This window comes from Alligator sinensis, unplaced genomic scaffold (genome assembly GCF_000455745.1).
Source record: "Alligator sinensis unplaced genomic scaffold, ASM45574v1 scaffold31_1, whole genome shotgun sequence".
Classification (NCBI taxonomy): domain Eukaryota; kingdom Metazoa; phylum Chordata; order Crocodylia; family Alligatoridae; genus Alligator; species Alligator sinensis.
Window position 1 is genome coordinate 2,724,197 of NW_005841884.1, and position 22,178 is coordinate 2,746,374.

At 45.0% G+C, this 22,178-nt stretch overlaps 1 protein-coding gene across 4 annotated transcripts in view; it reads left to right on the forward strand.

Annotated features, from left to right (window-relative positions):
- Positions 1-22,178, forward strand: part of PBX1 (PBX homeobox 1) — a 257,989-nt gene that overhangs the window by 192,722 nt on the left and 43,089 nt on the right. For all 4 annotated transcript variants that reach the window (XM_025196759.1, XM_025196761.1, XM_025196760.1 and 1 more), the window contains exon 3: positions 12,507-12,751. In XM_025196759.1, coding sequence (XP_025052544.1) covers positions 12,507-12,751 — 245 coding nt within the window. The remainder of the gene's footprint in view (positions 1-12,506; positions 12,752-22,178) is intronic.

Here is a 22,178-nt window from a genome sequence, read left to right on the forward strand (position 1 = left end):
TAAGACTCCTATGTGGAATGACTCCAGTCGGATTCATTGCATTGCTACTTTAGGTAAACTCACTTGGAGGTCAGGAGGGTCAAGCAGTCTTGGGGCTTTAGGCAGGATGTCTGTGGGAGGGTAGGAGGCAGAAAGGGAAGGGCTACAGGCACCTAAATTACAGGGCCCTTCCTCTTCATAAGAGTGTGGTTAAATATTTATTTTAGTTCTTCCAAGGAAGGAACTTGATAAGATAATGAGAACCTGACAGTTCTGACCTCCCAATTCCCAGGAGTTTTGCCACAGGGTTAAAGGTTAGCAGCAAAGTATTATTGTAGTGTAATTAAGTTTCCAGGGTTTTATTTGTTTAATTATACTGAGTGGTGAGGGAAGAGAGCTGCATGGTCCTTGTTCCTAGCGCTAGCTTCCGTCTAGTATTGTGGACTGGTGTGATCCACAGCAGGATGACCCTGAAGCCATTTCGGTTGGAAGAGCCAGAGACCCAAATACCAACGTGATTATTTAAAAAACAAAAAATGGGTGGAGGAATGGACACCTGATTAATGCCTAACCGTTTCGTTTCAACGCCACAAACAAATATAAGCCACCGTTTCTGTCTCCAGTTCACTTGCATTATGGTTTGTGTTTGACTTTGCATTCTGTTTAGCTTAGCACCTAATAAAGAAAGCAATGTATTTGTGTGATAGAATTTGTAACATAGAGCTTGGAAGCGGGAGATGAAAGCCATAATATCGTGCATTTCTCATATGCCGGTAAATGCCTGACCTGTACTCTGTTGCAAATCCATCCCTCCTCACACTACTGTTAGCATTCAGCTATAGCAAGAGCTTCTAATAACTGCCATCTTTTTAAAATTACTTGCAGAAAAATGTTTCTGGATTTCTCCCCAAAATTAAACCCAGATACAGCACATATTTAAAAGTAAAGGAGTTGTCTCACTGAAGTCAGTGAAACACTGAAGTGCTTTGATGAGTAGCAAAAGCCCACAGAAACAGCGCCATAGGATATAGTAAGTGCCCAAGTTTAATTTTCAAATGGATATAGGCACTTTAGCACCTACACACCATAGATGAGAAAAGAAATACCCATAGATTGCATCCTTACACTTTCCAGAACTTGACAATAGAGCTAAGAGTCTTAAACCTTGCAGACCTAAAGTGCTTTGAAACATGGAACCTGTATCCTATTGGAAATGGGGGCTCACTGGCACTTCTGTTCCTGGCAGAATCAAGTTTCCTGGAGAATCTGGTTTTAATCAGACTTTAAAATTACCACACCATTACTATTATTACCACATTATTATGGAATTGGCTGTTTTAGGCCAATTTTACAGTTTTCTCCAATGTGTTAGTTGTAATTTTCTTCACCTTCAGAGCTTTGCACTGTCAGAATTTCATCACTAAGGCAACTGGCTCAGGATTTGGAAGGGATAAAAAATAGTACAAAAAAGTACCTTAAAAGAAACTCTTTTCTGTAATTTGCATGGCACCTGTAGGATATGTGAGGTGGGCAGGGTGTCAAGAGGATTCTTTTTTGAACTTTGCAAAATATTTTTAGGGAGCAGAAGATTTTCCCAGAAAATGTACTTTTAAGGAGAATTAGAGTATTTATGAATTCGGGTTGAGTTCAGCCATTAGTACTGGCTGAGAAAAAAGTGGCAGGGGGGGGGGGGGGGGGGGGAGTTGGGGCAAAGGCTTTCATTTTGCCATTTTTTTAAACAAATGATTTTGATATTTTTCTTTTCGAGATTGTTCTAAAAGGGGAAAAAACAGATCTATGACCTGAAAATGAAAAAAAAAAAAAAAAAGTGGTTCAAGTTGAACACATTTTCGTTGATTTGCGCGGGTGGATTTTTGCTATGTGAAAAATACCCATTTTTTCGGGTCAGCCAGCTATCCATAAAATCTATTATTCAGTTCTAATTCTATAAAATTTTTAAATAACTAGGTATGAATTATGATTTCACAGCTAAGATTTAAGAGTTGCACCCATCCCAGGCCGCTAGTGCCAACCTCTATGCCAAACCCCATTGTTACTTTATTTTATGCTGTTTTATTGTTATGCAGGCTGAAAGCCCTGTGAAATCACTGAAATAATTCCATTTGACTTCAGTGCAGCATGGATGAGGCCCACCCTATATCCCTCACCACTGTGCATGTGTATGCATACATAAAATCCGAGTACATGTGTGTGCCTGCATGCCCACACACTGTACATACATTTCATGTGCTAGCTTCTCAGCTGACTGCAGTTTGATTTCATTGGGGCTATGCCAGCGTGTATCAGCTGACAGTCTGGCTCTATATCTTAAATGGTAGTAGAAGCAAAAGTTAGTGAAGTCCCATTCTCAAAAAGCAAGCTGTTGATACACCATCAAATTTAACTAGCTTGGTCTCAGGCTTGCGAAGTGCTAAGCCTTCTCCACTCCCTCTGTATCAGCATCTCACAGGATCTGACACTTTGCAATTAAAGAAATGCTTTCCCCTGTGCTCTGTTTAGTAACCCTGCAATGGATGCTAGGGTTTGGAAGTAAAATGGCATTTCTGTCTGCTGACCCAAAAGCAACAGAACCACTGCCCTAGCTGAAGTGTGTGCATGTATGTATACACACATGCACACACAGTTAAAACAAGTAATAGTTTACTTTAGACGGCGGAATTGATTGTGGAAATTGCCCGTTATTTTTACATTGTTCCTCATTTTCTCAAAAATTACACTTTTGCCAGATTAATTTTGCCATGCTTCATCTCACCAAAGCCTATTCTGGGAAGTTTCAGCAAAATCTGTTCATCCATTTTCAACTTTTGTAAAGATGGTAGGGGGAAAAATCATTAAAAGAATTTTACGTCAATAGGAATGTTTTGTTCTCATGGCAGCTCCCTCTGTCTGAAGTGTGTATAGTGTGCGTATTGAAAAATTTAAGGCTGAGATTTTCAAAGGAGCTTAAGAGAGTTAGTCATCCAAATCCCTTTGACTTTCAACTCCCTTAGATTGCTTTTGAAAACCTCAGCCGAAGTTTACATTGGAAGTGTATATTTGTGTTTAACACTGATTTCCCTGTGAATCGTGGCTAATGTATTCCTTTAAACCCTGTGAATATGAATAAACCAAGGTTTGAAACCATTTGAGTTTACAAAAAGTGTGTAAACCATTTAGCCCTTGCTGTTATGAATGCTAATGTCAGTTTGACGTTTACGCAAATGTACTTGGCAAGAAAGCTGAGGTTATATTACTGTGTCAGTCACATGGGCCCTTGAACTGGTGGTTTGGAAGCATTTCACACTTCCAGGATCTGAGTGTTTTATCAGAATGTAGTTCTCCAGTTTACACAAAGCTCCTTTCAGCGTGTGGATATTTTTGATCTCACTGAACACGGTTCTCTAGAGCAACTTGATATTTAGATTGAGAAACTGGGGCACTTGTTGCAGCACATATACAGAGGGTCATGATCTTGAGGGTTATATTAGGAGCACCTTTTTAACACTGAAGGTGGTAAAATGCTGGGATAAGATAGATCTAAAGAGGATGTGAAAGTGGAAGTTTTTAAGAGCAGGTTAGACAAATGTGTGGAGGAGATGGTTTAGACAAGGTTGTTCCTATCTTGAATAGGGAGTTGAACTAGATGACCTTTGAGGTCTCTTCCAGCTTTACGTCTCTGTAATTGTAGGGTCAGTGTGGGGTATGTAGGAGGATTTGGGCAGCTGAGGCAGAGCGAGGTTGAGCTGCATCTCCCATTCTTCTCTTTGTGTGCAGATTTGTCTGTAGATTTGATTGTGCATGGGAGTGTGAGGGCTGGCAATGTGGACTCTTCTCATGGCTCAGGGGAGCTGAGCAGCAAAGGAACTTGCTCCAGCACATGGAGTTATTGCTGGTTTTTAGGGGCACATGCTTACCTGATCAGTCTCTCCTGTACCATGCTCTGCAAAAACCAGTGTAGGGTCTAAAAACATTTTTTTTCCTCTTGTAAGAAGTCATCCTACCTACAGGGCCTTTGACTGCAGTATCTTACTTGCCACATTTCTTATCCTCTCTGCTGCCTGTTGCCTCACCCCTCAGTAGCTCACCTTTGTAGTCAGGTCCCAAGAAAAGGCAAATAAATTCCCACTGGTGCATAAAATTCCCTACGTGAAGCTGGAGAGGCCTGGGATATTGACAGCACTGTGTTTCCACAGTTGAAGGAATGAAGGAAAAGAAACCATTGTGAGATTTTTTTTTTATTATTTCTCAGAATGTGTGGCACAGTTCCTTTGACTTCAACAGACCTGAGTCCACCTTGCACTTGGACTGAACTTGGCCCTGCTTCCACTTGGCTACTTGAACATTTTCTTTTACAACCTTCCTGCCCTTCTCAGTTTCCATAGACTTATTCAGAAAGCCAGATCACAGCACCATGTCTATAACAGAACAACCCATCCCTTCCTTCAAATCTCTGGGTTTTCCCAGCACATTTTAGGCACAGTGAAGGCAGGGAAGAAAGACCTTCTGAAAATCACAACCTAATCACTCCCATCTGCTCCAGTGCTGCTTCCCATTGCTGACTGCCAGGATGCTTGTCTCCGATGCTAAGTAGCACATTATTTTCGATAAGTTGCAATCATTTACTTGAAATCTCCTTCTCCTTTAAAATGTCCCTCTGGAAAGGCAATTCGGCAAGTTGAGAAGGAAGGGGGGGAAAACCCCAACAAAACAGCCAGTCCAGCTCAGGCTGGAACTTGAATTCTGCATTTGTGTTCAGGAAAAGCATAATCTTGTTGCATTTCACCTTGGGTGTCTCCAAGTTTTAAGATTTTGGGATTATCTTGTGTCCAGTACTCTCAGAAATTAGAGATGAGAAAGGTCTACCAGGTCATTCCCCTAACCTTTCAAGCCTCTGACTGTTTCCTGACCATTGTTTCTCCAGTGGTTCCATCCTGTCTCTTCAGAGACTCTGCAGAGCATTAACGCTGCATTTTTTCCTGATACTCAGGCTCACTTTTTTCCAGTGGCCCAGATACTTCCAATTGTTTTAGCTTATCCTTATAATTTATACCCCAAAGAATTCCTGTGAGTTTCTTTGGTTCTCTTGGACTAAGCTCTGCTGGCCCTCTCAGTTTCTGGGATGCGATTGCTGTACAAGCACTGTCTGAGCAGTGGGGATGATGATGATGATGTGGTGTGGATTTTGATTGTGGTAGGGAGTAAATAGGAGGGTGAAAAATGTTGGGAAGGGTAGAGAGGGAGAGGAAGCCCAGGGGTTCCCTTATAAGTTTCACTACTGCTCCTTGAACTTTTTTTATATACAAAGAAACCAGACCCCTCCTTTGCTTTTAATAAGGACCTTTGTGGAGTGTTTTGCCCATTGCCTTTGAGGTAGAGGAGCCCTCTAAAACAAACGTGCCTGCAGTTTGGAGAGACGCTGCTCTCAATGCGTCTTGAAGCATCTGGAACCCCATCCTGGGACTGCGTGTCTGTTCAGGGACTTGGTACAATAGCCATGCCCCTGTCTCACATCTGTGACTATTGAGATCCATGTTTTATTTTAGACTTGGATGCATTGAATCACTCTGTGGGGGAGCAGCAGCAAGTCAGCACTGGAGCTCTGGCACTGTTACATCTTTATGGCATCGCTGCCTGTAGATGTAGTGTTGGAGGGTGAGGCTCCAAGTATGGAATCTGGACAGTTTCCCCCTGCAGATACAGTGGTGGTGCTCCTTTGTTTTGGGAAGAAATGGAAAACCATTTCCTAGGTTGCGTGCCTTTGAAATGCACAAGCAGACAGCCCAGGTTTGACCCAGTGAACTAGAATGTGCCAGTGGTAGTGCACAGGCAGGCTTCCAGAGTGGGAGTTTGCCGGCGAGTGCGTTAGCATCCTGCCTGCCAGCTGGCCCGGCGAACTGCTGTGTGTCAAGTCAGGAAATAAGCAAAGAAGACCTAATGTCATCTGGTCCCAAGACAGGTCAAAAGGTGAAGGTGGGTATAGAAGTGTGCTGCTGCATTTGTCCGGTCGCCTCCAGGCAGTCTTGGGGCCACGTGACTAACAACAGTTGCACGTCTCTGACAAAGACCCTCAAGTTGCTCTACAGACGTGAATAAATTAATCCTTCCAGCCTTCCTGCTGCCATTGGCTCTTTTTAAAAGCTGTGGAAATGGAGGCAGAGGGTTAAAGTGACTTTTCTCCCAATGACGTGGTTCCCAGGCTGCTAACATTGAGCTTGCAGTCCCTGTGAGGTTACATTTCTACCCAGAGTGGTGCAAATCCCAAGCACCAGTGCCTTCCCCTAGAGAAGTCCTCCCAGGAGGTCAGTGGCTTTTGCCAGGAGCACAGGGAGACGTGTGTACTGCAGCATGGTGGTGGTGGCATTGTAGCAGTAGAGACGGAGGTTCAGGGCGGTGGCAGCCACTGATTTTTCAAGGTACCAACAAAACTTGCACTTAAAAAGAGAGAGCGAGAGAGAGAAGCAGTGGTGAAAAAAAGGGGGGATAGACTGAGGCTGTAGAGGAGAGCTGGCTGGAGGAGCCATCTTCAGGCTTTGTGAAGCACGGGAAAGTTCTCGATGGCTTGATCTGATGGGAAAGGAAACACCATCTTGTTTGGCACGGGTTAGGCCAAAGGTCCACCTGAAAAGCTGCCCCGATTACTTTGGGGAGTGCTGGGATACCAGAGTGCCATGACAAGCCACCACAACAGAAGCATCCTTGCTTGTAACCCAGTGACTTCCAGGGCAGGGATCTGAAAGAGGGTATCCTCACACTAACAAGAATTTTTCATTCATTCTCTTGAGGATTGCTGAAGATGCTCCTAATCGTAGCATCAGTTGGCATGTGAAGATGAAGCATTTGTACAGTGGGATTTGTCATGGCCAGAGGTGGGACCATGTATGAAAGAGAAGAATATGTGTCTGGTCTAACGGCTGTTGGCTAATTATCCTGACACCTGGGTGCTTCTGGGAACCTTGGCTTTGTTGTCTAAATACATCTAGAGAGATGTGGATCTGTAGTAAGAAGAGGAAATAGGCCTGATTTCTCAGTCCCGTACCGTAGTGCAACCCGGGTAGCACTGTGAAATGTCACCTCCATGATGGCACTGTCCCTGGAAGATCAGAAGCATTTTACAGCAGCATAAATTGGGATGAGGTATGTGGTTTTTGTTTTGTTTAATTTTTTTTCTTTTTTTGGTGGACAAGAGCAGGTTCTTTGTGAAGAAAGAGCGCTCTCTGGTGGCGACCAGAACAGCCGGCAGCATTTTTCCAGGCTGTCAGCAGAGTAGCCAAGGACAAAATATTTCTTCCCCCCCCCCCACCCCGGTCCCTTCATCAGCATTCATTTCCCCGCTTTAGTCAAAATAAAAAAGGGAGTGTTGTGGGCTATCAGGTCTCCGGAGAGGGGTAGGGAGGGGGAAGATGCATCTGAGGACAGAGGAGAAATGAGACCAGAAAATGTCAATCGCATGTGTTTTTCTAAGAACGCTGCCACCTTTTTAGCTGCAGGTACAGAGAAACAGAGAGACTGAGAATAGGAAAATACTATTTTGTTTAATTTATTTTTATATGAATTTTTACCCCTTTCTCGCATGGAATTTGACAGCCTGGGGAAATGAAGGCCTTTCTCTTGATTAGTCACAGAGCTGCTGTAGCACAAGCAACATCTGCCCCTCCACTCGTTCCCCGCTACACCCCAGACCTCTTGCCCCATTTTGAAAAGGGATCAGAGCTTCCATGGTCTCATCATCCACAGCCTCTTTGAAGAGGAGGATACCTGCTCAGTTCCAGTTGTGAGAGAGTTGCCTTTTAAAAAAAAAAAAAAAAAAAAAGGAAAAAGAAAAAGACATGGTCCTGCTCCTGATGGAAAAATAACCCCACTAGCATTAAAAGCATCTCAGGTGAGAGCCCTTTGTCTTAAACAAACGAACTATCCAGAAGTTCACTAAAGTGTCTTTTATGTAAATTTCTGCATTAGTGCAGATATCATGGGCCAGATCCTCAGTGGATGTAAATCAGTGTTACCCTGTTGCCTTTACACAAATTCACAGCAGCTGAGGAACTGACACTGAGTATGAAAAGCAAACAAATGAACAACACCCCCCCCACCTTAGAAAATGAACTTGCATCTTTCCTGCCCCATTCCCTCACATATTTCCAAATTGCTTCTTGACGACTCTTTTGCCCCCCTGCCTCCCCCCAGCTGTGAAAATCCCAATGCTTCAATGCCCCGGCAGGGTTTCTTCTTCCCAAGGACACTGAACAGGAACAGGTCCCTTGTCCCTTTAAACCCATTTCAAGCTGAGCAGGAGGGAGGTAGCAGGGTGAATCAGTGCAGCAGGGGCCTGATCGTATGTGATGGTTGCTGTATTAGGTAACAGCTCTGCCGTTTGAAATTGGATCGTAGAAGAGGAGTGTTAACATCTCTGGTGTCCTGGCGGAAGGTTCATTTGAGTCTTGTATGGTGCCGGGAAGATAAAAAAGGAGCTTTTAAATAATCATTTTGTCTTCTACTCGCCAGAGTGCAGACTTAAAGCGATAAATAGGCGGCATCACTTCTGCTTAGACACATTGGCCTTTTCATTTACTTATTTAATAGTGTTATTCTAACCGGCTGGCCAAAGAGACATCGTCTCTGCAGATCCCAGCGCCGTCTCAGCCAACTGAATTTTGAACTCTACTCACTAAATGTATAGAATGATAATGTAATAATAGCAACTGTAAGCACACATATAGGTACATGCATGTATATAGCACTTCAGCGTGTGCAATATATATATGAATGCGTGTGTATAATTTGTGTTGTACAGTAATAACACTCAGCAGTTACATGGTGCTTTCCCTCTTGAAAAGGCTTTACAAATACAGACTAATTAATCACCCGTGCCTACCTGTCTAGGCAATAATTCTTTAGATTTTGAATCTAAAAATATTTCCCTTTTAAATCCTGACTATGATTGTGCCTGTCTTGACAAACCCATTTGCTCTTTGCTTTTACCTTTGTTTTTTCAGTTTGTAATTGGAGGCTTTTTTGAAAAGAATGGGACATTATTCTCTCCTGTTCACATCGCCTCCTTTGCTATCCCATATCCGGCTCCTTCCTTTTAAGCATTTACATTTGTCTTGTTTCTTGCTTAGCATCCAGGGCAGCCAGTCCCCAATCAACATGCATTTATTGACGATACTCCACATTTTTGCTGAATCTCCTTACTTGGCACCTCTCTGCTTCAGGACTGCACTGTTTGGATTATCTTAGAAAATCTTTTTTCCTTCCTGCTGCTTTTGTAAAGCCTCATATCTAATTTACAGGATGATGTACATAGGGATGGGTGTTCATATTAAAATTCTGGATCTTGACTCTCTTGAATTGTTCTCAAAGCTTTGCAGTCAGGATGTGGATCCAAATGTGGCATCATAAACCAGCCTCTTGTATTTGAATTATTGTGAATGTTGTAATCGTGTATTAATTATTATTACTGTATTTTACTAACAAATTTGCTAACAAATTTTGACATTCCAACCATTTTAACTGACACAATTTCAAATGTAAAAGTGTCCATAATGCCCCCCCCAAAAATTGCTCATTCAGAAAATCATTATTTTAAAGCATTTAGGGTTTTACACTCCTGTAATAAATGTCCTTTCTCAACTGAGTTTTTACTTAAAATTGCTCTAAATTAACAGTAATTGTATCTTTCAGAAATTTATTTTGGATTCTGGAAACATACATTTCATGTTGTTTTTACTGCGTTAGTACTATTTTTTTATTGAGGGCCAATTTATGATTATTTTTTTAAACTGACAGTAAAATCATTTGCTGTTGGTTGGCAGTGCAGATTACAGGTTTGGGGATAATGGGGTCAAATTCATCTTGGATGTAAGCAAGCACAGCTCTGCTTAAATCAACGGATCGTAACCCAGCTATGCCATATACCATATTTACATATTAATATATAAAATGCATATACATACTGTATTGTGTGTGTGTATAGAATCTCTATTGCAATTCAGTGTATGAGCTTTTCCTATCTGTCTGTAAATCTCTGAATGCATGCAGACCCTGTCTTTATGCAACATTTTCTCTCTTGTGCCTCTCCAAGCAATGTTTACAAAATTAAAGACAATGGGTTTTAAAAGTAGGTGATTCAGCATCTACAATTGCCAGGCTGCCCATTTTTTTTTTTTCCAAAGTGTAACCACTTCAGCTTGATTTTTTTCAGGCAGGCACCTTGAAACATATTTACCATTTTGTATCCATATTTGCAATGCAAGCGTGGAGTGGTGGTGTGTTTTGATTTAATTTGAACAGGAAAACACTCAAAGAGAGAGAATGACTTTTACTTGATGCACTAATTGAAACTGAGCACGCTAAAAAATACGATCTTTGGCAAGCACTTTTGTGAAGATGTATTTATTGCTGTTTTCCTTGCTTCATTTTGTTCAGCTAAGTTGTGAATGAATGACCAAATAAGGTGCTTCTAAATAATATATATAATATATATATACATTTCCCATTTTCCTACTGTCTTCTAGTAGAGGATCTCCAAGCACTTTGTGTACATTAGTGCTAACCTTATCAAGCCCTCACCATCTCTCTGTAAAGACAGGAACGCTGTAGTATAAGTAGTTTTAAGACTCCTATCTGAAAAGGAGCTCAGTCCACACATACAAAGCTTATGGAGTCTCAGGGCTTGATCCTGCTGTTTAAGTCTATGGGAGTTATATGTTTTAAGCTTGGGATTGGACTATATGTGACCCCTGTGAGAACACAAGAGAGTGTGTGGGAGAGTTAAGGAAGGACTGAGCCCAAGTCTCCTGACTTTCAGCCTTCTGACTTAATTGTAGAAAGGTCCTTTTTTTTAGCAAAACATAGTAAACTAAAAGATGATTGAACTCTATGTCAGCAAGGAAAAGCAAGAGAACCTGGGATCTGTTCTGATTCTCCCCCAATAGTATGCTTTCCCACAATGTCTGCTACTCCCCGCATGTAGTCAAGGCAGGCTTTTATTTATTGGGATTTATATGGATGCTGTTAATACCTCAAGTATGCGCTGTGCAGATCCAAAAGCAGAGTCTTGTTTTGTGTTTAATTTTATTTTTTCTAATGAGAACAAAGAGCAGAGCAACTGTACAGCAGTATTCTTGGGTTAGATGGGATCACAGACCAAAACCCATATAGAAATCAGCTTTATGGGAAAAGCACACGGACTGCAATATTTCTGTAGAGCATTTTAGCCAACTGATAGAATTTGTGGGGGAGGGTGCTCCCTCCCTTCCCCCCCCCTTCCCAGCTCTCGCTCAAATTTCTCTTGGTTTTAGCCCCATAATATGTTTCCTTAGGGGAAGAAAAACAAAATGTAACTTAAGAATTAACATTAATGGATGGATTATATGATTCCACAATGAATAATCTAATGTCTGTCCAGCTCTTGGAAGATGCTACATTCTATTATTCATTGATTATTTTTATTTCCAATGTTTATATGTGTTTTAAACAAAGAAAAGAAATATCCAAGCTGATCTTATTCTTCCTTTTGTAAGTGAGGAGCATGTGTAAACAGTCTGCAGCCCAGGCTGGTCATGTGGAGAATGCGATGCCCTGAATAGCTAAATGTCCCCTTGCATCGGCCTCATATCTACCTTCCCTGTCACAACCTCATGTGGGTGACCTGCAAAGGCTGCGGAAGCAACCAGAACTGGCAAGAGCCCACAGGGCCGACCAGACACATGCGGGACTCGTTATTTATTTATTAAATCTGCCCTGGCTGCAGCTTTAACTCTCGTCTCGCCAAGCCTTGCATGAGTTTCCTCTCCACTGAAACAGGCACCACAGGGGCTGGCAAAAAAAATATTAAAACCCAGCAGTGGAACAATTGCTTGCAGCTCCTTTCCCCTTTGCTGCCATAGCCTAAGCTCTGGATGCCCTAAGCTGTGGGCAGTACACTGTTGAGGGAGATTTATGGACTGGCTGCAGTCAGCAGGACACTTTAGGGGCTGCTTTCTCCAGCTGGCTGGTGCTCAAAGAGCATATGAGATGGAGTTCATGGTCTGACGCTGACAACAAATGCAGTCATTCTCTGCTGTGCCCCTCAGACTCAGCTGAGATGGCCAACACATGGCCAACTAGGAACAACAGTGTCTAATTCAGGCCCCACCAGCTTGAGGCTATCATGGGCTGGTGACTCTCAGTGACCACTGGTCTGGTCTGGATTTGACCTGGTGACCTCAAGGTGGCATGAGATTTTTGCAAGCGAGGGGTCGGCTCCTAAATTGGTGTAAATCCATGTAGCTCCATTGGAGTCGGCGGAGATTGCCAACTGGTGTGAATTTGGTTAGCCCCACTGGCTAATCCAATGGTCTGGATCCTCATCTGGTTAAAATTAACATATTTCCATTTGATCTGATGGGCCAGATGTTCAGCTGGTATTAATTGTTCTTAGTTCCATTGGAAGTCTTGGATCTTGCTATTGACAGAGTTGTTGCCATTGCTTGTGTTTAATCTATGGGGTATTACTAACCATTCCCTTTTGTCTTTGTCCCTTCTCACAGTCCTGAGTATTCGGGGAGCCCAGGAAGAGGAGCCCACGGACCCCCAGCTGATGCGGTTGGACAACATGCTGTTGGCGGAGGGGGTAGCAGGACCTGAGAAAGGAGGGGGCTCAGCAGCAGCAGCCGCTGCTGCAGCAGCATCCGGAGGGGCCGGTTCAGACAACTCCGTGGAGCATTCTGACTACAGAGCTAAGCTTTCACAGATCCGACAGATCTACCACACGGAGCTGGAGAAATACGAGCAGGTAACAGGCTCATTCATGCTGGATAAGCAGGGCTGTGTTCTTCACCCAGCTAAAGCAGAGGCAGAGTTTAAATAAATCTCTGATCAAGGAATAATAAATCCATCAGTGCCATAATCTTCCAGTACAGTGCAGGAAAGATCATGTAAGAGCAAATGAAGCTCATAGGAGAATTAGTAGTTTGTCTACAAACAATTCTGTACCTCAGTCTGAGGTGGGCTAAGGCGCTAGTGATATCTATAGCGGGGGTGCTGAACCTCTGGGCCGCAATCCAGATATGGCCTGCAGAGCCTTGGAATCTGGTCCATGTGGCTCTCCAGGGATCAGGAAGCATGGTGGCAGGGAACAGTGGCAGTTAATACTGCCAGCACTCCCTGCTGCCAAAATCCAAAGCTCTAAGTGGTGGGTCAGAGCCAGGCCATGTTCCTGCATCTGCTTGGCCAGATCAGGGCTAGGCCATGCCCCGTGTCTCTGTACAGCTAGTACAAGGCTGGCCCACACCTCCCTCGCCCCTTGTACCCCCCACAGGGCTGAGCCATGCCTCCTTTCCTCCTACCCACCCAGGCTTGGGTTGACTACGCCCCCTCTCCCTGTGCAGCTGGTTTGGGGCTGGGCCATGCTCCACTCCCAACAGGGTTTGGCCATACCCCCTTTCTCCAGCCAGGTTTGGGTTGGGCCACATCTCCTTCCTCTGAAAGGTTGGGCCATGTCCCCTCCCTCTGCGATGGATCGGGGCCGTGTCATACCTCCCTCCCCAATGTGGGGCTGAGGTGGCCAAGCCCCCTTCACCTGTGTGGCTGGATTGGGCTGGGCTGTCCCTCCCTCCACTCAGCTGGGTGGGACTCTGCCATGCCTGCCCCGGGCACTGGCCCTGGTCAGTGCCACCAGTTGGATCTGGTCCATGGAGGGACCAGGCACTAACCATCTGACCTGTTGGACAAAAAAGTTGAGCGTCGCTGATCTAAAGCTAAGGTTTCATGGATTTTTCCTCTATCCAGTGCCCTTATTTAGAATTTCTTGAAACATTCACCATTTAGGATAAAGTTGGAACTGTAAAGCGAGTCTTTTTGGGGGGATTTTTTTTGCACAAAAAGATTGGTTTTCATTCCAATGTAGCCTTTATTTAATTTTTTTTCCCTTGGCAAAAAAAATCATTGACACCTGCTGAATGAAGCTGTTCTTTCTTTGTTGCAACATTCAGTCTATGCTTCATATCAGAATGTTATCAGCATTTGAATCAAAATCATTATGGAAATAGTTCTGGTGCTGAAAAAGCCATTTTTAGTAAGGAAAGAAGACTTCCGGTAAAGAGAGAATTTTGATAGCAATTTTGATTTAAAAAAAAAGTGATAACCAGGGGAAAAAATAAAATCACTAAAAGCACTTTTAAAAAAGGGCTAAAACAGTCTATCATATTGTCTGACATAAAATATGCACCATTCTCCTCAAAATCAGCCCCCCAAAATTGGGGTGCATATGTTAAGCAGGGAAGTTGATTTTCTGACCTGTATAGAAGCACCATGCTTTGATTTGTGCTCCAAAGTACAGCAGCTATTGTATTATTATTCAGGCAGCTGAGGGAATCAATTGAGTGGTTCATATTTTGTTCCAGAGGTGTTAATAGTTAATAATTGTCTCTCCTTTTTAATGGCCTTGATGTTCCACTACTCAAGCTAGCCCTTTTTATGGCAGCTTCACTATCCGGTTGCTGCTCCTCATCTCTCTCTCCTATTTCACAGCCCTGGAGACTCTTTAGCCCTTTCCAGAAGCATAGATCCAACCTTGGAAACCAGTCTTTACCAGTAGCTACAGTTTCAGCTTTAGTTGAACAGGAAGAGGAAAGTGAAGATTAGGCTCTATCCCTTCTCTGTGCAGCCATAACTCTGAACAAATCATTTTTTCTTCATTCTACCTTTCAAAAACAATGTGCATGTTGTATAGGGGTGCATTGTTAAAGCTTGTCTTGGCTGATACCAATAGCCAATTATTAACCAGCCATATTGGCTGATACCAGTCTGATAACCGATTTGGTTATGTGTGACACTGGAGGCTGCTGGAGCGTACCAAAAAAAGGTTTATTTATGTCAGTACTTTAAAATGTACTGACATAAATAAACCCCCTTTTTTTTTGTTGCACTCCAGCAGGCTCTGGCATCACATGTATCAGCATCCCATTGCTTAAAAATGGCAGTGGGGGTGTTTGAACTAAAGCTCGTTGAATGAGCTTTACTTCAAGCACCACTGCCACCATTTTTAAGTGTGGGGACGCTTTTAAGTGGGGCAGAGCTGTGCTGGCTGCACCCTTGCTTGCCTGACAGTAGTGGGAATGGTGAGTTGTGCTTCCAGCTACTGGGTGGGCAGAGGGTGCACGGCCAGTGTGGGGATCCAAGGGCAAATGCAGCAGGGTGGACAGCCCCGAGCCCAGAGCAAACAGCCTGCATCCACCCTCACCCTGCTTGGCTCTGCCCCACTTAAACGCCATCACTACACTTCAAAATGGTGGCAGCGGTGCTTGAACCAAAGCTTATTAGCTGTCCACCTGCAAGGGGAAACCCGCTGTTTTTCCAAGGGAACCCAGGCATCCAGGGACCCCGGTCCTATGGGCAAGGGGGAACTCAGGCATCCAGGGGCCCCGGCCAGAAGGCATAATTAATTATATTTATCAGAGAATATTATTGGCTGCAATGGTCAAAAAAAGCCAATAGGCGATAATGTAAATTTCCCTTTTATCGATGCCAGTCAGATATGCAACCGATCAGTGCACCTCTAATACTGTATTCTGGGATGTGTTGTATGTGAGGAAATACATCATTTCAAATGCTTTATGATTTTTTTTTTCACCAAGTCATTTTACTGTACTCCTTCTGACTAGATTTTGTGACAGATTTTATCTCTGCCCAAAGGCATTTTTTGGTTCAAAAGCCAAAAATGGAGGAGAAACTATTTGGCCCTTTTGAAGGTAAAGGGAGAGGGAGAATAGGGAAGGCCCAGGTTCAATTCCCTCCTCTGTCACTGACTTTCTGTGTGATCTTGGGCAAGGCTCAATGGTGGTGGCACTGTTGCTAGTATTCTCAGTGTTGGACAGCTGTAGAATATCCAGCAAAACTACTGTGCTTTAGACACCAAGTTAAACTAAGTGGAACAGCTAAATTTAAATAAACCTGGGTATATAATGAACCTGTTTTGCCTCATTCACTACCCCGTAAGGTGCTTGGAGGTGGCTAAAGAGAATTTCTGTAGTTGCTTTGCTGTGGAGTATATAAAGCCACTGGTTGAAGTAGGAGGGCATCAAATTTATTTACAGTGGGTCAGTAGGGTGCACATTTGAATGAGGCAGGGCTCCACAGCAAATGGTATGGTATATGTTGAGCAGAAGGTGAGACTAGGAAATGGTGATCTATTCTGACCGTAAGATCAACAGACTTATCATGTAATATTCTCACTAAATAGGGCAGCATTTTCTAGGAGCCCTTGCCTCATTCACTGTGCATTTTGTCTCCAGAAGTTGCGTCTTCCCCGCACAGAACGTGCAGGGAAGTGTGGATGGGCCACATGTATATATGTCTCAAGTTGCATAAAGAATTGCAGTATACTTCTGTTACTTAAGAAATAGTATGTGGTTGTGTAAATCGGGCCTGCCCAACTTCCAAGTGGCCAGGGGACGTGCCAAGGTGAGCCATACCCCCACCCCAGGCTGCACACTCCACAGATATGGCCCCTGCTGCACTGTGCACCTGTGCCTCTCCCCACCTTGACTCACATGGGTGCCCTACCAATGCACTTCAGGCCTTGTGATCACCATCAGTTCCCCATGCTGCTCCACCCTTGAGGCAGGGGCAAGGGCAGGAAGTAGTAGTCACAAAAGAGACGGGGAGCCCGGCAGCCGGAGAAATGAGGGGATTGGTAGCAAGGCAGGAGTCCAGGGGTGCCCCTGCAATTTAACCCCTTGAGGGCTGTGTGCATCCAGTTGGAGAGCCCCAGTGTAAATAAAGACCATATCAAAGTGTATGTGCGCAAGGGAACAGAGTAAAGATTGCACAGATAAACCTGATGCCATTGTTTCTTACCTGTTGAGTTCTTAACTTGTTAACCCATTGCCAGCGTTTCTTGTAAATGTGTGTGCTGAGAAGGTGTGGGTGTGGAGGAATGAGTGCCCTCTCACTTACTGACTTCACTGAAAATTGAGGGCAGTAAGAACCTTGCAGGAAGTGCTCGACTCCTTGCAGAATCAGAACCTAGCATAGAGCAGCTCTCATGTCCTGCCGCTCAGATTGAGCCTCCCCTTGTCGCCCCAGGAGCTCCAGATGAACGTCCGCTCAGTGGAATGGCAGAACCAGTGATGGTCAGTCATCTCTGAGGGGAGAGCTTGGCTTTAACCACATGTGTTGGTATTCCCAGAATCACCTCTGGGAAACTTGGCATGATTTTATACTCCTAACTCCTTTACATGCTTCTGAAAGTCCCACCTGAAGTTTCATAGATGTTAGGGTCGGAAGGGACCTCAATAGATCATCGAGTCCGACCCCCTGCATAGGCAGAAAAGAGTGCTGGGTTCAGATGACCCCAGCTAGATGCTTATCTAACGTCCTCTTGAAGACCCCCAGGGTAGGGGAGAGCACCATCTCCCTTGGCAGCCCGTTCCAGACCTTGGCCACTCTAACTGTGAAGAAGTTCTTCCTAATGTCTAGTCTAAATCTGCTCTCTGCTAGCTTGTGGCCATTATTTCTTGTAACCCCCGGGGCACCTTGGTGAATAAAACCTCACCAATTCCCTTCTGTGCCCCCATGATGAACTTATAGGCAGCCACAAGGTCACCTCTCAACCTTCTCTTGCGGAGGCTGAAGAGGTCCAGGTGCCCCAGTCTCTCCTCATAGGGCTTGGCCTGCAAGCCCTTAACCATACCAGTGGCCCTTCTCTGGACCCTCTCCAGGTTATCCGCATCCCTCTTGAAGTGCGGCACCCAGAATTGCATGCAGTATTCCAACTGCGGTTTGACCAGCGCCCGATAGAGGGGAAGTATCACCTCTTTGGATCTGTTTGTCATGCATCTGCTGACGCACAATAAAGTGCCATTAGCTTTTCTGATGGCTTCGTCACACTGCTGACTCATGTTCATCTTGGAGTCCACTAGGACTCCAAGATCCCTTTCCGTTTCTGTTCCACCAAGCAGGTCATTCCCTAGGCAGTAGGTATGCTGGTGTTGAATTGCATTCTGTTGTTTTCTGCCCATATGTCCAACCTGTCCAGGTCTGCTTGTAGTTGTTCCCTGCCCCCCAGCGTGTCCACTTCTCCCCACAGTTTTGTGTCATCCACAAACTTGGACAGAGTACACTTCACTCCCTCGTCCAAGTCGCTGATGAAGATATTGAAGAGTATCGGTCCAAGGACTGAGCCCTGCAGGACCCCACTGCCCACATCCTTCCAGGTCGATATCGACCCATCCACTACAACTCTCTGGGTGCGACCCTCTAGCCAATTCACTACCCACCAGACTGTGTAGTCATCCAAGTCACAGCCTCTTAACTTGTTCACCAGTATGGGGTGGGATACCGTATTGAAGACCTTCCTGAAGTCTAAGTACACGACATCAACCCCTACTCCTGCATCCAGGTGTTTTGTAACCTGGTCATAAAAAGAGACAAGATTAGTCAGGCATGATCTGCCTGCTACGAACCCGTGCTGGTTTCCCCTCAGCATAATTTGTCCTGCCGGGTTCTCACAAATGTGAGCCTTGATAATTTTTTCAAAGACTTTGCCAAGGATGGAGGTGAGACTGACTGGCCTATAGTTGCCTGGGTCCTCCTTCCTCCCCTTCTTGAAAATGGGGACATTGGCCCTTTTCCAGTCCTCTGGGACCTGGCCCGTGCGCCACGAGTGTTCAAGTTCACTTGGGCCAGGCTTCCTCCGCATCACAGTCCTGTTATGGATCTCTGACAAACAGCCAAGTCAGCGAAAGAAGGGAAGTAAATGATCTAGTTTAGAAACTGAGATTGCCAGTTCCCTCTGGGTTTGTACTGAAGAAGGCAAATGAGCAAACCAGGGGGTTCCAGCCACACCAGGTTAGCAGAGCTGTGAAGCAAAGGCAGTGGCACACCTGTTGCATACCAGTTGTTCTTTTTCTTACCTAGAGTCCATGTTGGTTTCCCCTATAGTTTGACTTCAGTGCTGCAGTCAAATTGGTACATAAAAACTTAGGCACTGAATCCCTGAAGTATAGCTGCCTGATTTGGCTTTGGGGGGAGGCCAGTCATTTGTACAGTCTCGGAAGTCATGAGTCTGATCTTAGGCAATAAGCATCTGTGCTCTGACATCACAGCTTGTTGGACTGTTTGGCTTTTCCAGTGTCCCCCGTTTACCAACAGCCCCATTGTGTCCAGGACTTTCCCCGTTTCCCTTTGATGTTTCTTGGTGGGACCCAGGCAACTACCACTTTGTGCTGGAGATTCAGGACAATTTTTCTTTCTTTAGTGCCCTTTTCTTGTCTATAGCAGCCTGTTCTTACTTCCAGCCATATTATTCTTCACTCTTCCTTTGCTGGCTTCCAAAAGCAAAGAACAGCAGCTCTCAAAATCTGAAAAAACTTCCATCATCCCAAATTGCTAACCTCTCAGAGGCAAATCATGGGGCTAGCCCCATAACTGCTGGCACTGGTCACTTCAGGGAAAGCCATAGGCTTCCAAATGGTGGATACAGCTAGAGATTGTCAGTGGCAGCTCCTTACTTATCCTCAGAAAGTAGTTATCGAGACACAGGAATTACTTAGGGTTGGGTGAGTGGAAGAGGCAGGAGGACGTGTCATGCAGGATAGGAGAGCGTATTGGAAGAGGGGAGATTGGTGGTGAGATGCCCCGGAAATGCTGCAGTGACTCTCAAAGCAGCTCCTGGATTCCTCCCCAGAAGACCATAGGCCAGTAGTTCTCAACATTTTTAGACTCAAGGGACTTCTCCTTCGACTTAAGACACCCCTAAGCTCTTAGTTTTCACTCATTTTTTGACTATGGGAAAATATAGCAATTTTTCTGTTGCAAAGAACTCGAAAAGACCCCAACAGGTCAGAACTTTTTTTAACACTATGGATTCTTCTTTGAAATCATTGGGTTTATCTTGTGAATCGTGTTTGCATACCTAACAGTGCTAACGTTGCATGACATGCCATGGTACCCCAGAAAGGATCTCTAGGCACCTCAGAGTGCTGCAGCATGCTGATTGAGAATGAATCACTACCTTAAGCAAAAAACAAGAGCCATTTGGGGCCTGTGGGACCTGCTAAGAGGTCCCTTATTTAAAATGGGGCTGGGATACATCTCTCACCTATTGGCAAGTGAGCTCCCCAGCTGCTTACCAATCCTGTTTGTTGGTTCTGTGTGGTTTTGGTATCTGGTTATTTGTATACAACCAGATCCCCAGCTGCTGCATCTTAGCAGAGCCTCTGTGATGTCAGATGGTTTGATAACCTCATTATGTTTTGATGCTGTGTTCTGAAAACATCATTGTTTCTGAGGCTAAAATTGCACCCAACCTCCAGCAGCCTGTCTGAAGCCTTGGGAAACTGGCCAGTCCACAAGGCAGTGCAGAAGCAGGATTAGTCAGCTTTCTTGGAGTGATATTTTATCTCAGAGGAAAAAATAAATGCATTCTGTGTGGCCTCTGGGACAAAGTATTAAGCAGGCCCTGGAGCCTGCTTTAGTTGCAGAGGTACTCAGTGCCTGTTAGCTTTCTTCACCTTGCAGAGCATGTACGGGCATGAGTGTCCAACAGACTTCATTGGGATTCCTGGACTGCTCAGCATGGGCAAGTATGGCAAACTCTAAACCTAAGGAAAGGCCCATTACAGCATGTCCCTTAATTTTGTACTATGGCTGCTCCTCTCTCTGCTTACTGGCTGCTGTGGTAGTTTTGGAGATGACCTCCTCTCACTGACCATTTCACAATATGTAGCTGTTACCTCCAACTGGGTCTGCTCACTTAACTGAGGCATCCTGACAGCATCAGTTCCCACAGATCTGAAGTCATACTCAGGGATGCTTCAGTGGTCTCACAAGCTGAGGGTTCAGAATGAGGCACTGATGTCCCCACCAGATCACAGCTGGCAGGGCATCTGGCCCACGACATGACAGCTGCCTGGGTTAGGGCCAATCTTTGGTTTCACAAAGGGGTCCTTATATTGTTGTGACATGACACAGCTTTTCCCTGAAATTTTGTCTTTAATGTCTTTTTTTTTTTTTGCTTTGTGCAGAGAGGAGACAACTAGAAATTACTTGGTGTCTCAAAGCTAAGGCCTGGCTCTCTAAGTGTCTGGGTAACAAGCAATCTAGCAACACCCAACATCGAGGAGCTCAGAGGAGAGCTACTTATGCATGATTAACTTGGGCTTTTTGTCCCTGGTACCTCCCCTTGGCTTTAGTGATATCTCCTCAATGCCTCTAACTCATGGAGGTACAGGCAGTAAGTTGTCATATCCTAAACCCAACTGTATTGCAAGTCAGCTGAGCATAGCTATATTTTGGATGTCCCTAAGGGGATGGAATAGTGGCAGGAGAGGAGAATCAACCCTTCATTAAAAAACAGAATCGGAGGAAATCATGGTTTTGTCTTAGGAGTACATGGTCCAAGACCACAGGCTCTTCTGTAAAAAGTGATCTCTTTTCCAAGGGTGATAGACTGACATATCCTATCTGGGTGGCGGGAGGGAAATGCAGCCCAGGTTATCTTCTGTCCTTCTAAGGAAGACAAGGTTTGAGGGCTTCCCTGCACTGGTGTTACAAAAGAGGGGGGCAGGGGCAGGCAAGTAGCATCAGCCCTGGGTGCTGATCCTGCCAGGAGGAAAGGGGACGGGCAAAAAAATAGAAGCAGCTGCACTGCTGGCCCAGCCACTGCCGTGGAGCTGGATCCGCAGCCAGTGATGCTGCCCTGTGCCGTGCTGCCCCCCAGGTGTGCGGGCCGGGTGCGATCCGGGCCCTTTTTCGCTCCGTGCGGGCTGTGGCCAGCAGCCCGGGCACGCTGGATCGGAGAGAACAGGCGACACGCTAGAATTAGGCACGGACGCGTAATGGTTGATTCAAGATTGTTTACTTACACCAAAGATGGTCGCGGTGTAGGCTGGACAGTTTCCCAGGCACAGCTCTGATTAAATCCTCATTTGAGGACTCAGACAATATTCAGATCACTCTCACGGAGTTGTCGAGGCTCCGTGGATCCTTTCGTTCACTCACAATTCACTCACACGAAGTTTGCTAGGCTCCGTGGGTCCTTTTGCATGCAGGGAGAGGGATACGTCGAGGATTGCGAACGGCGATGGGGAGAGGCTAGAGGCTGATCAGACCTCTGTTGCCTGCTTGAAATGCACTGGGTCCAATAGGCTCCGCAGCGCTTAGAGATCTTCACACAGTGTGAAGTCTCCTCCTCCTGGTGTTCGTGGAGTCCTCCAACT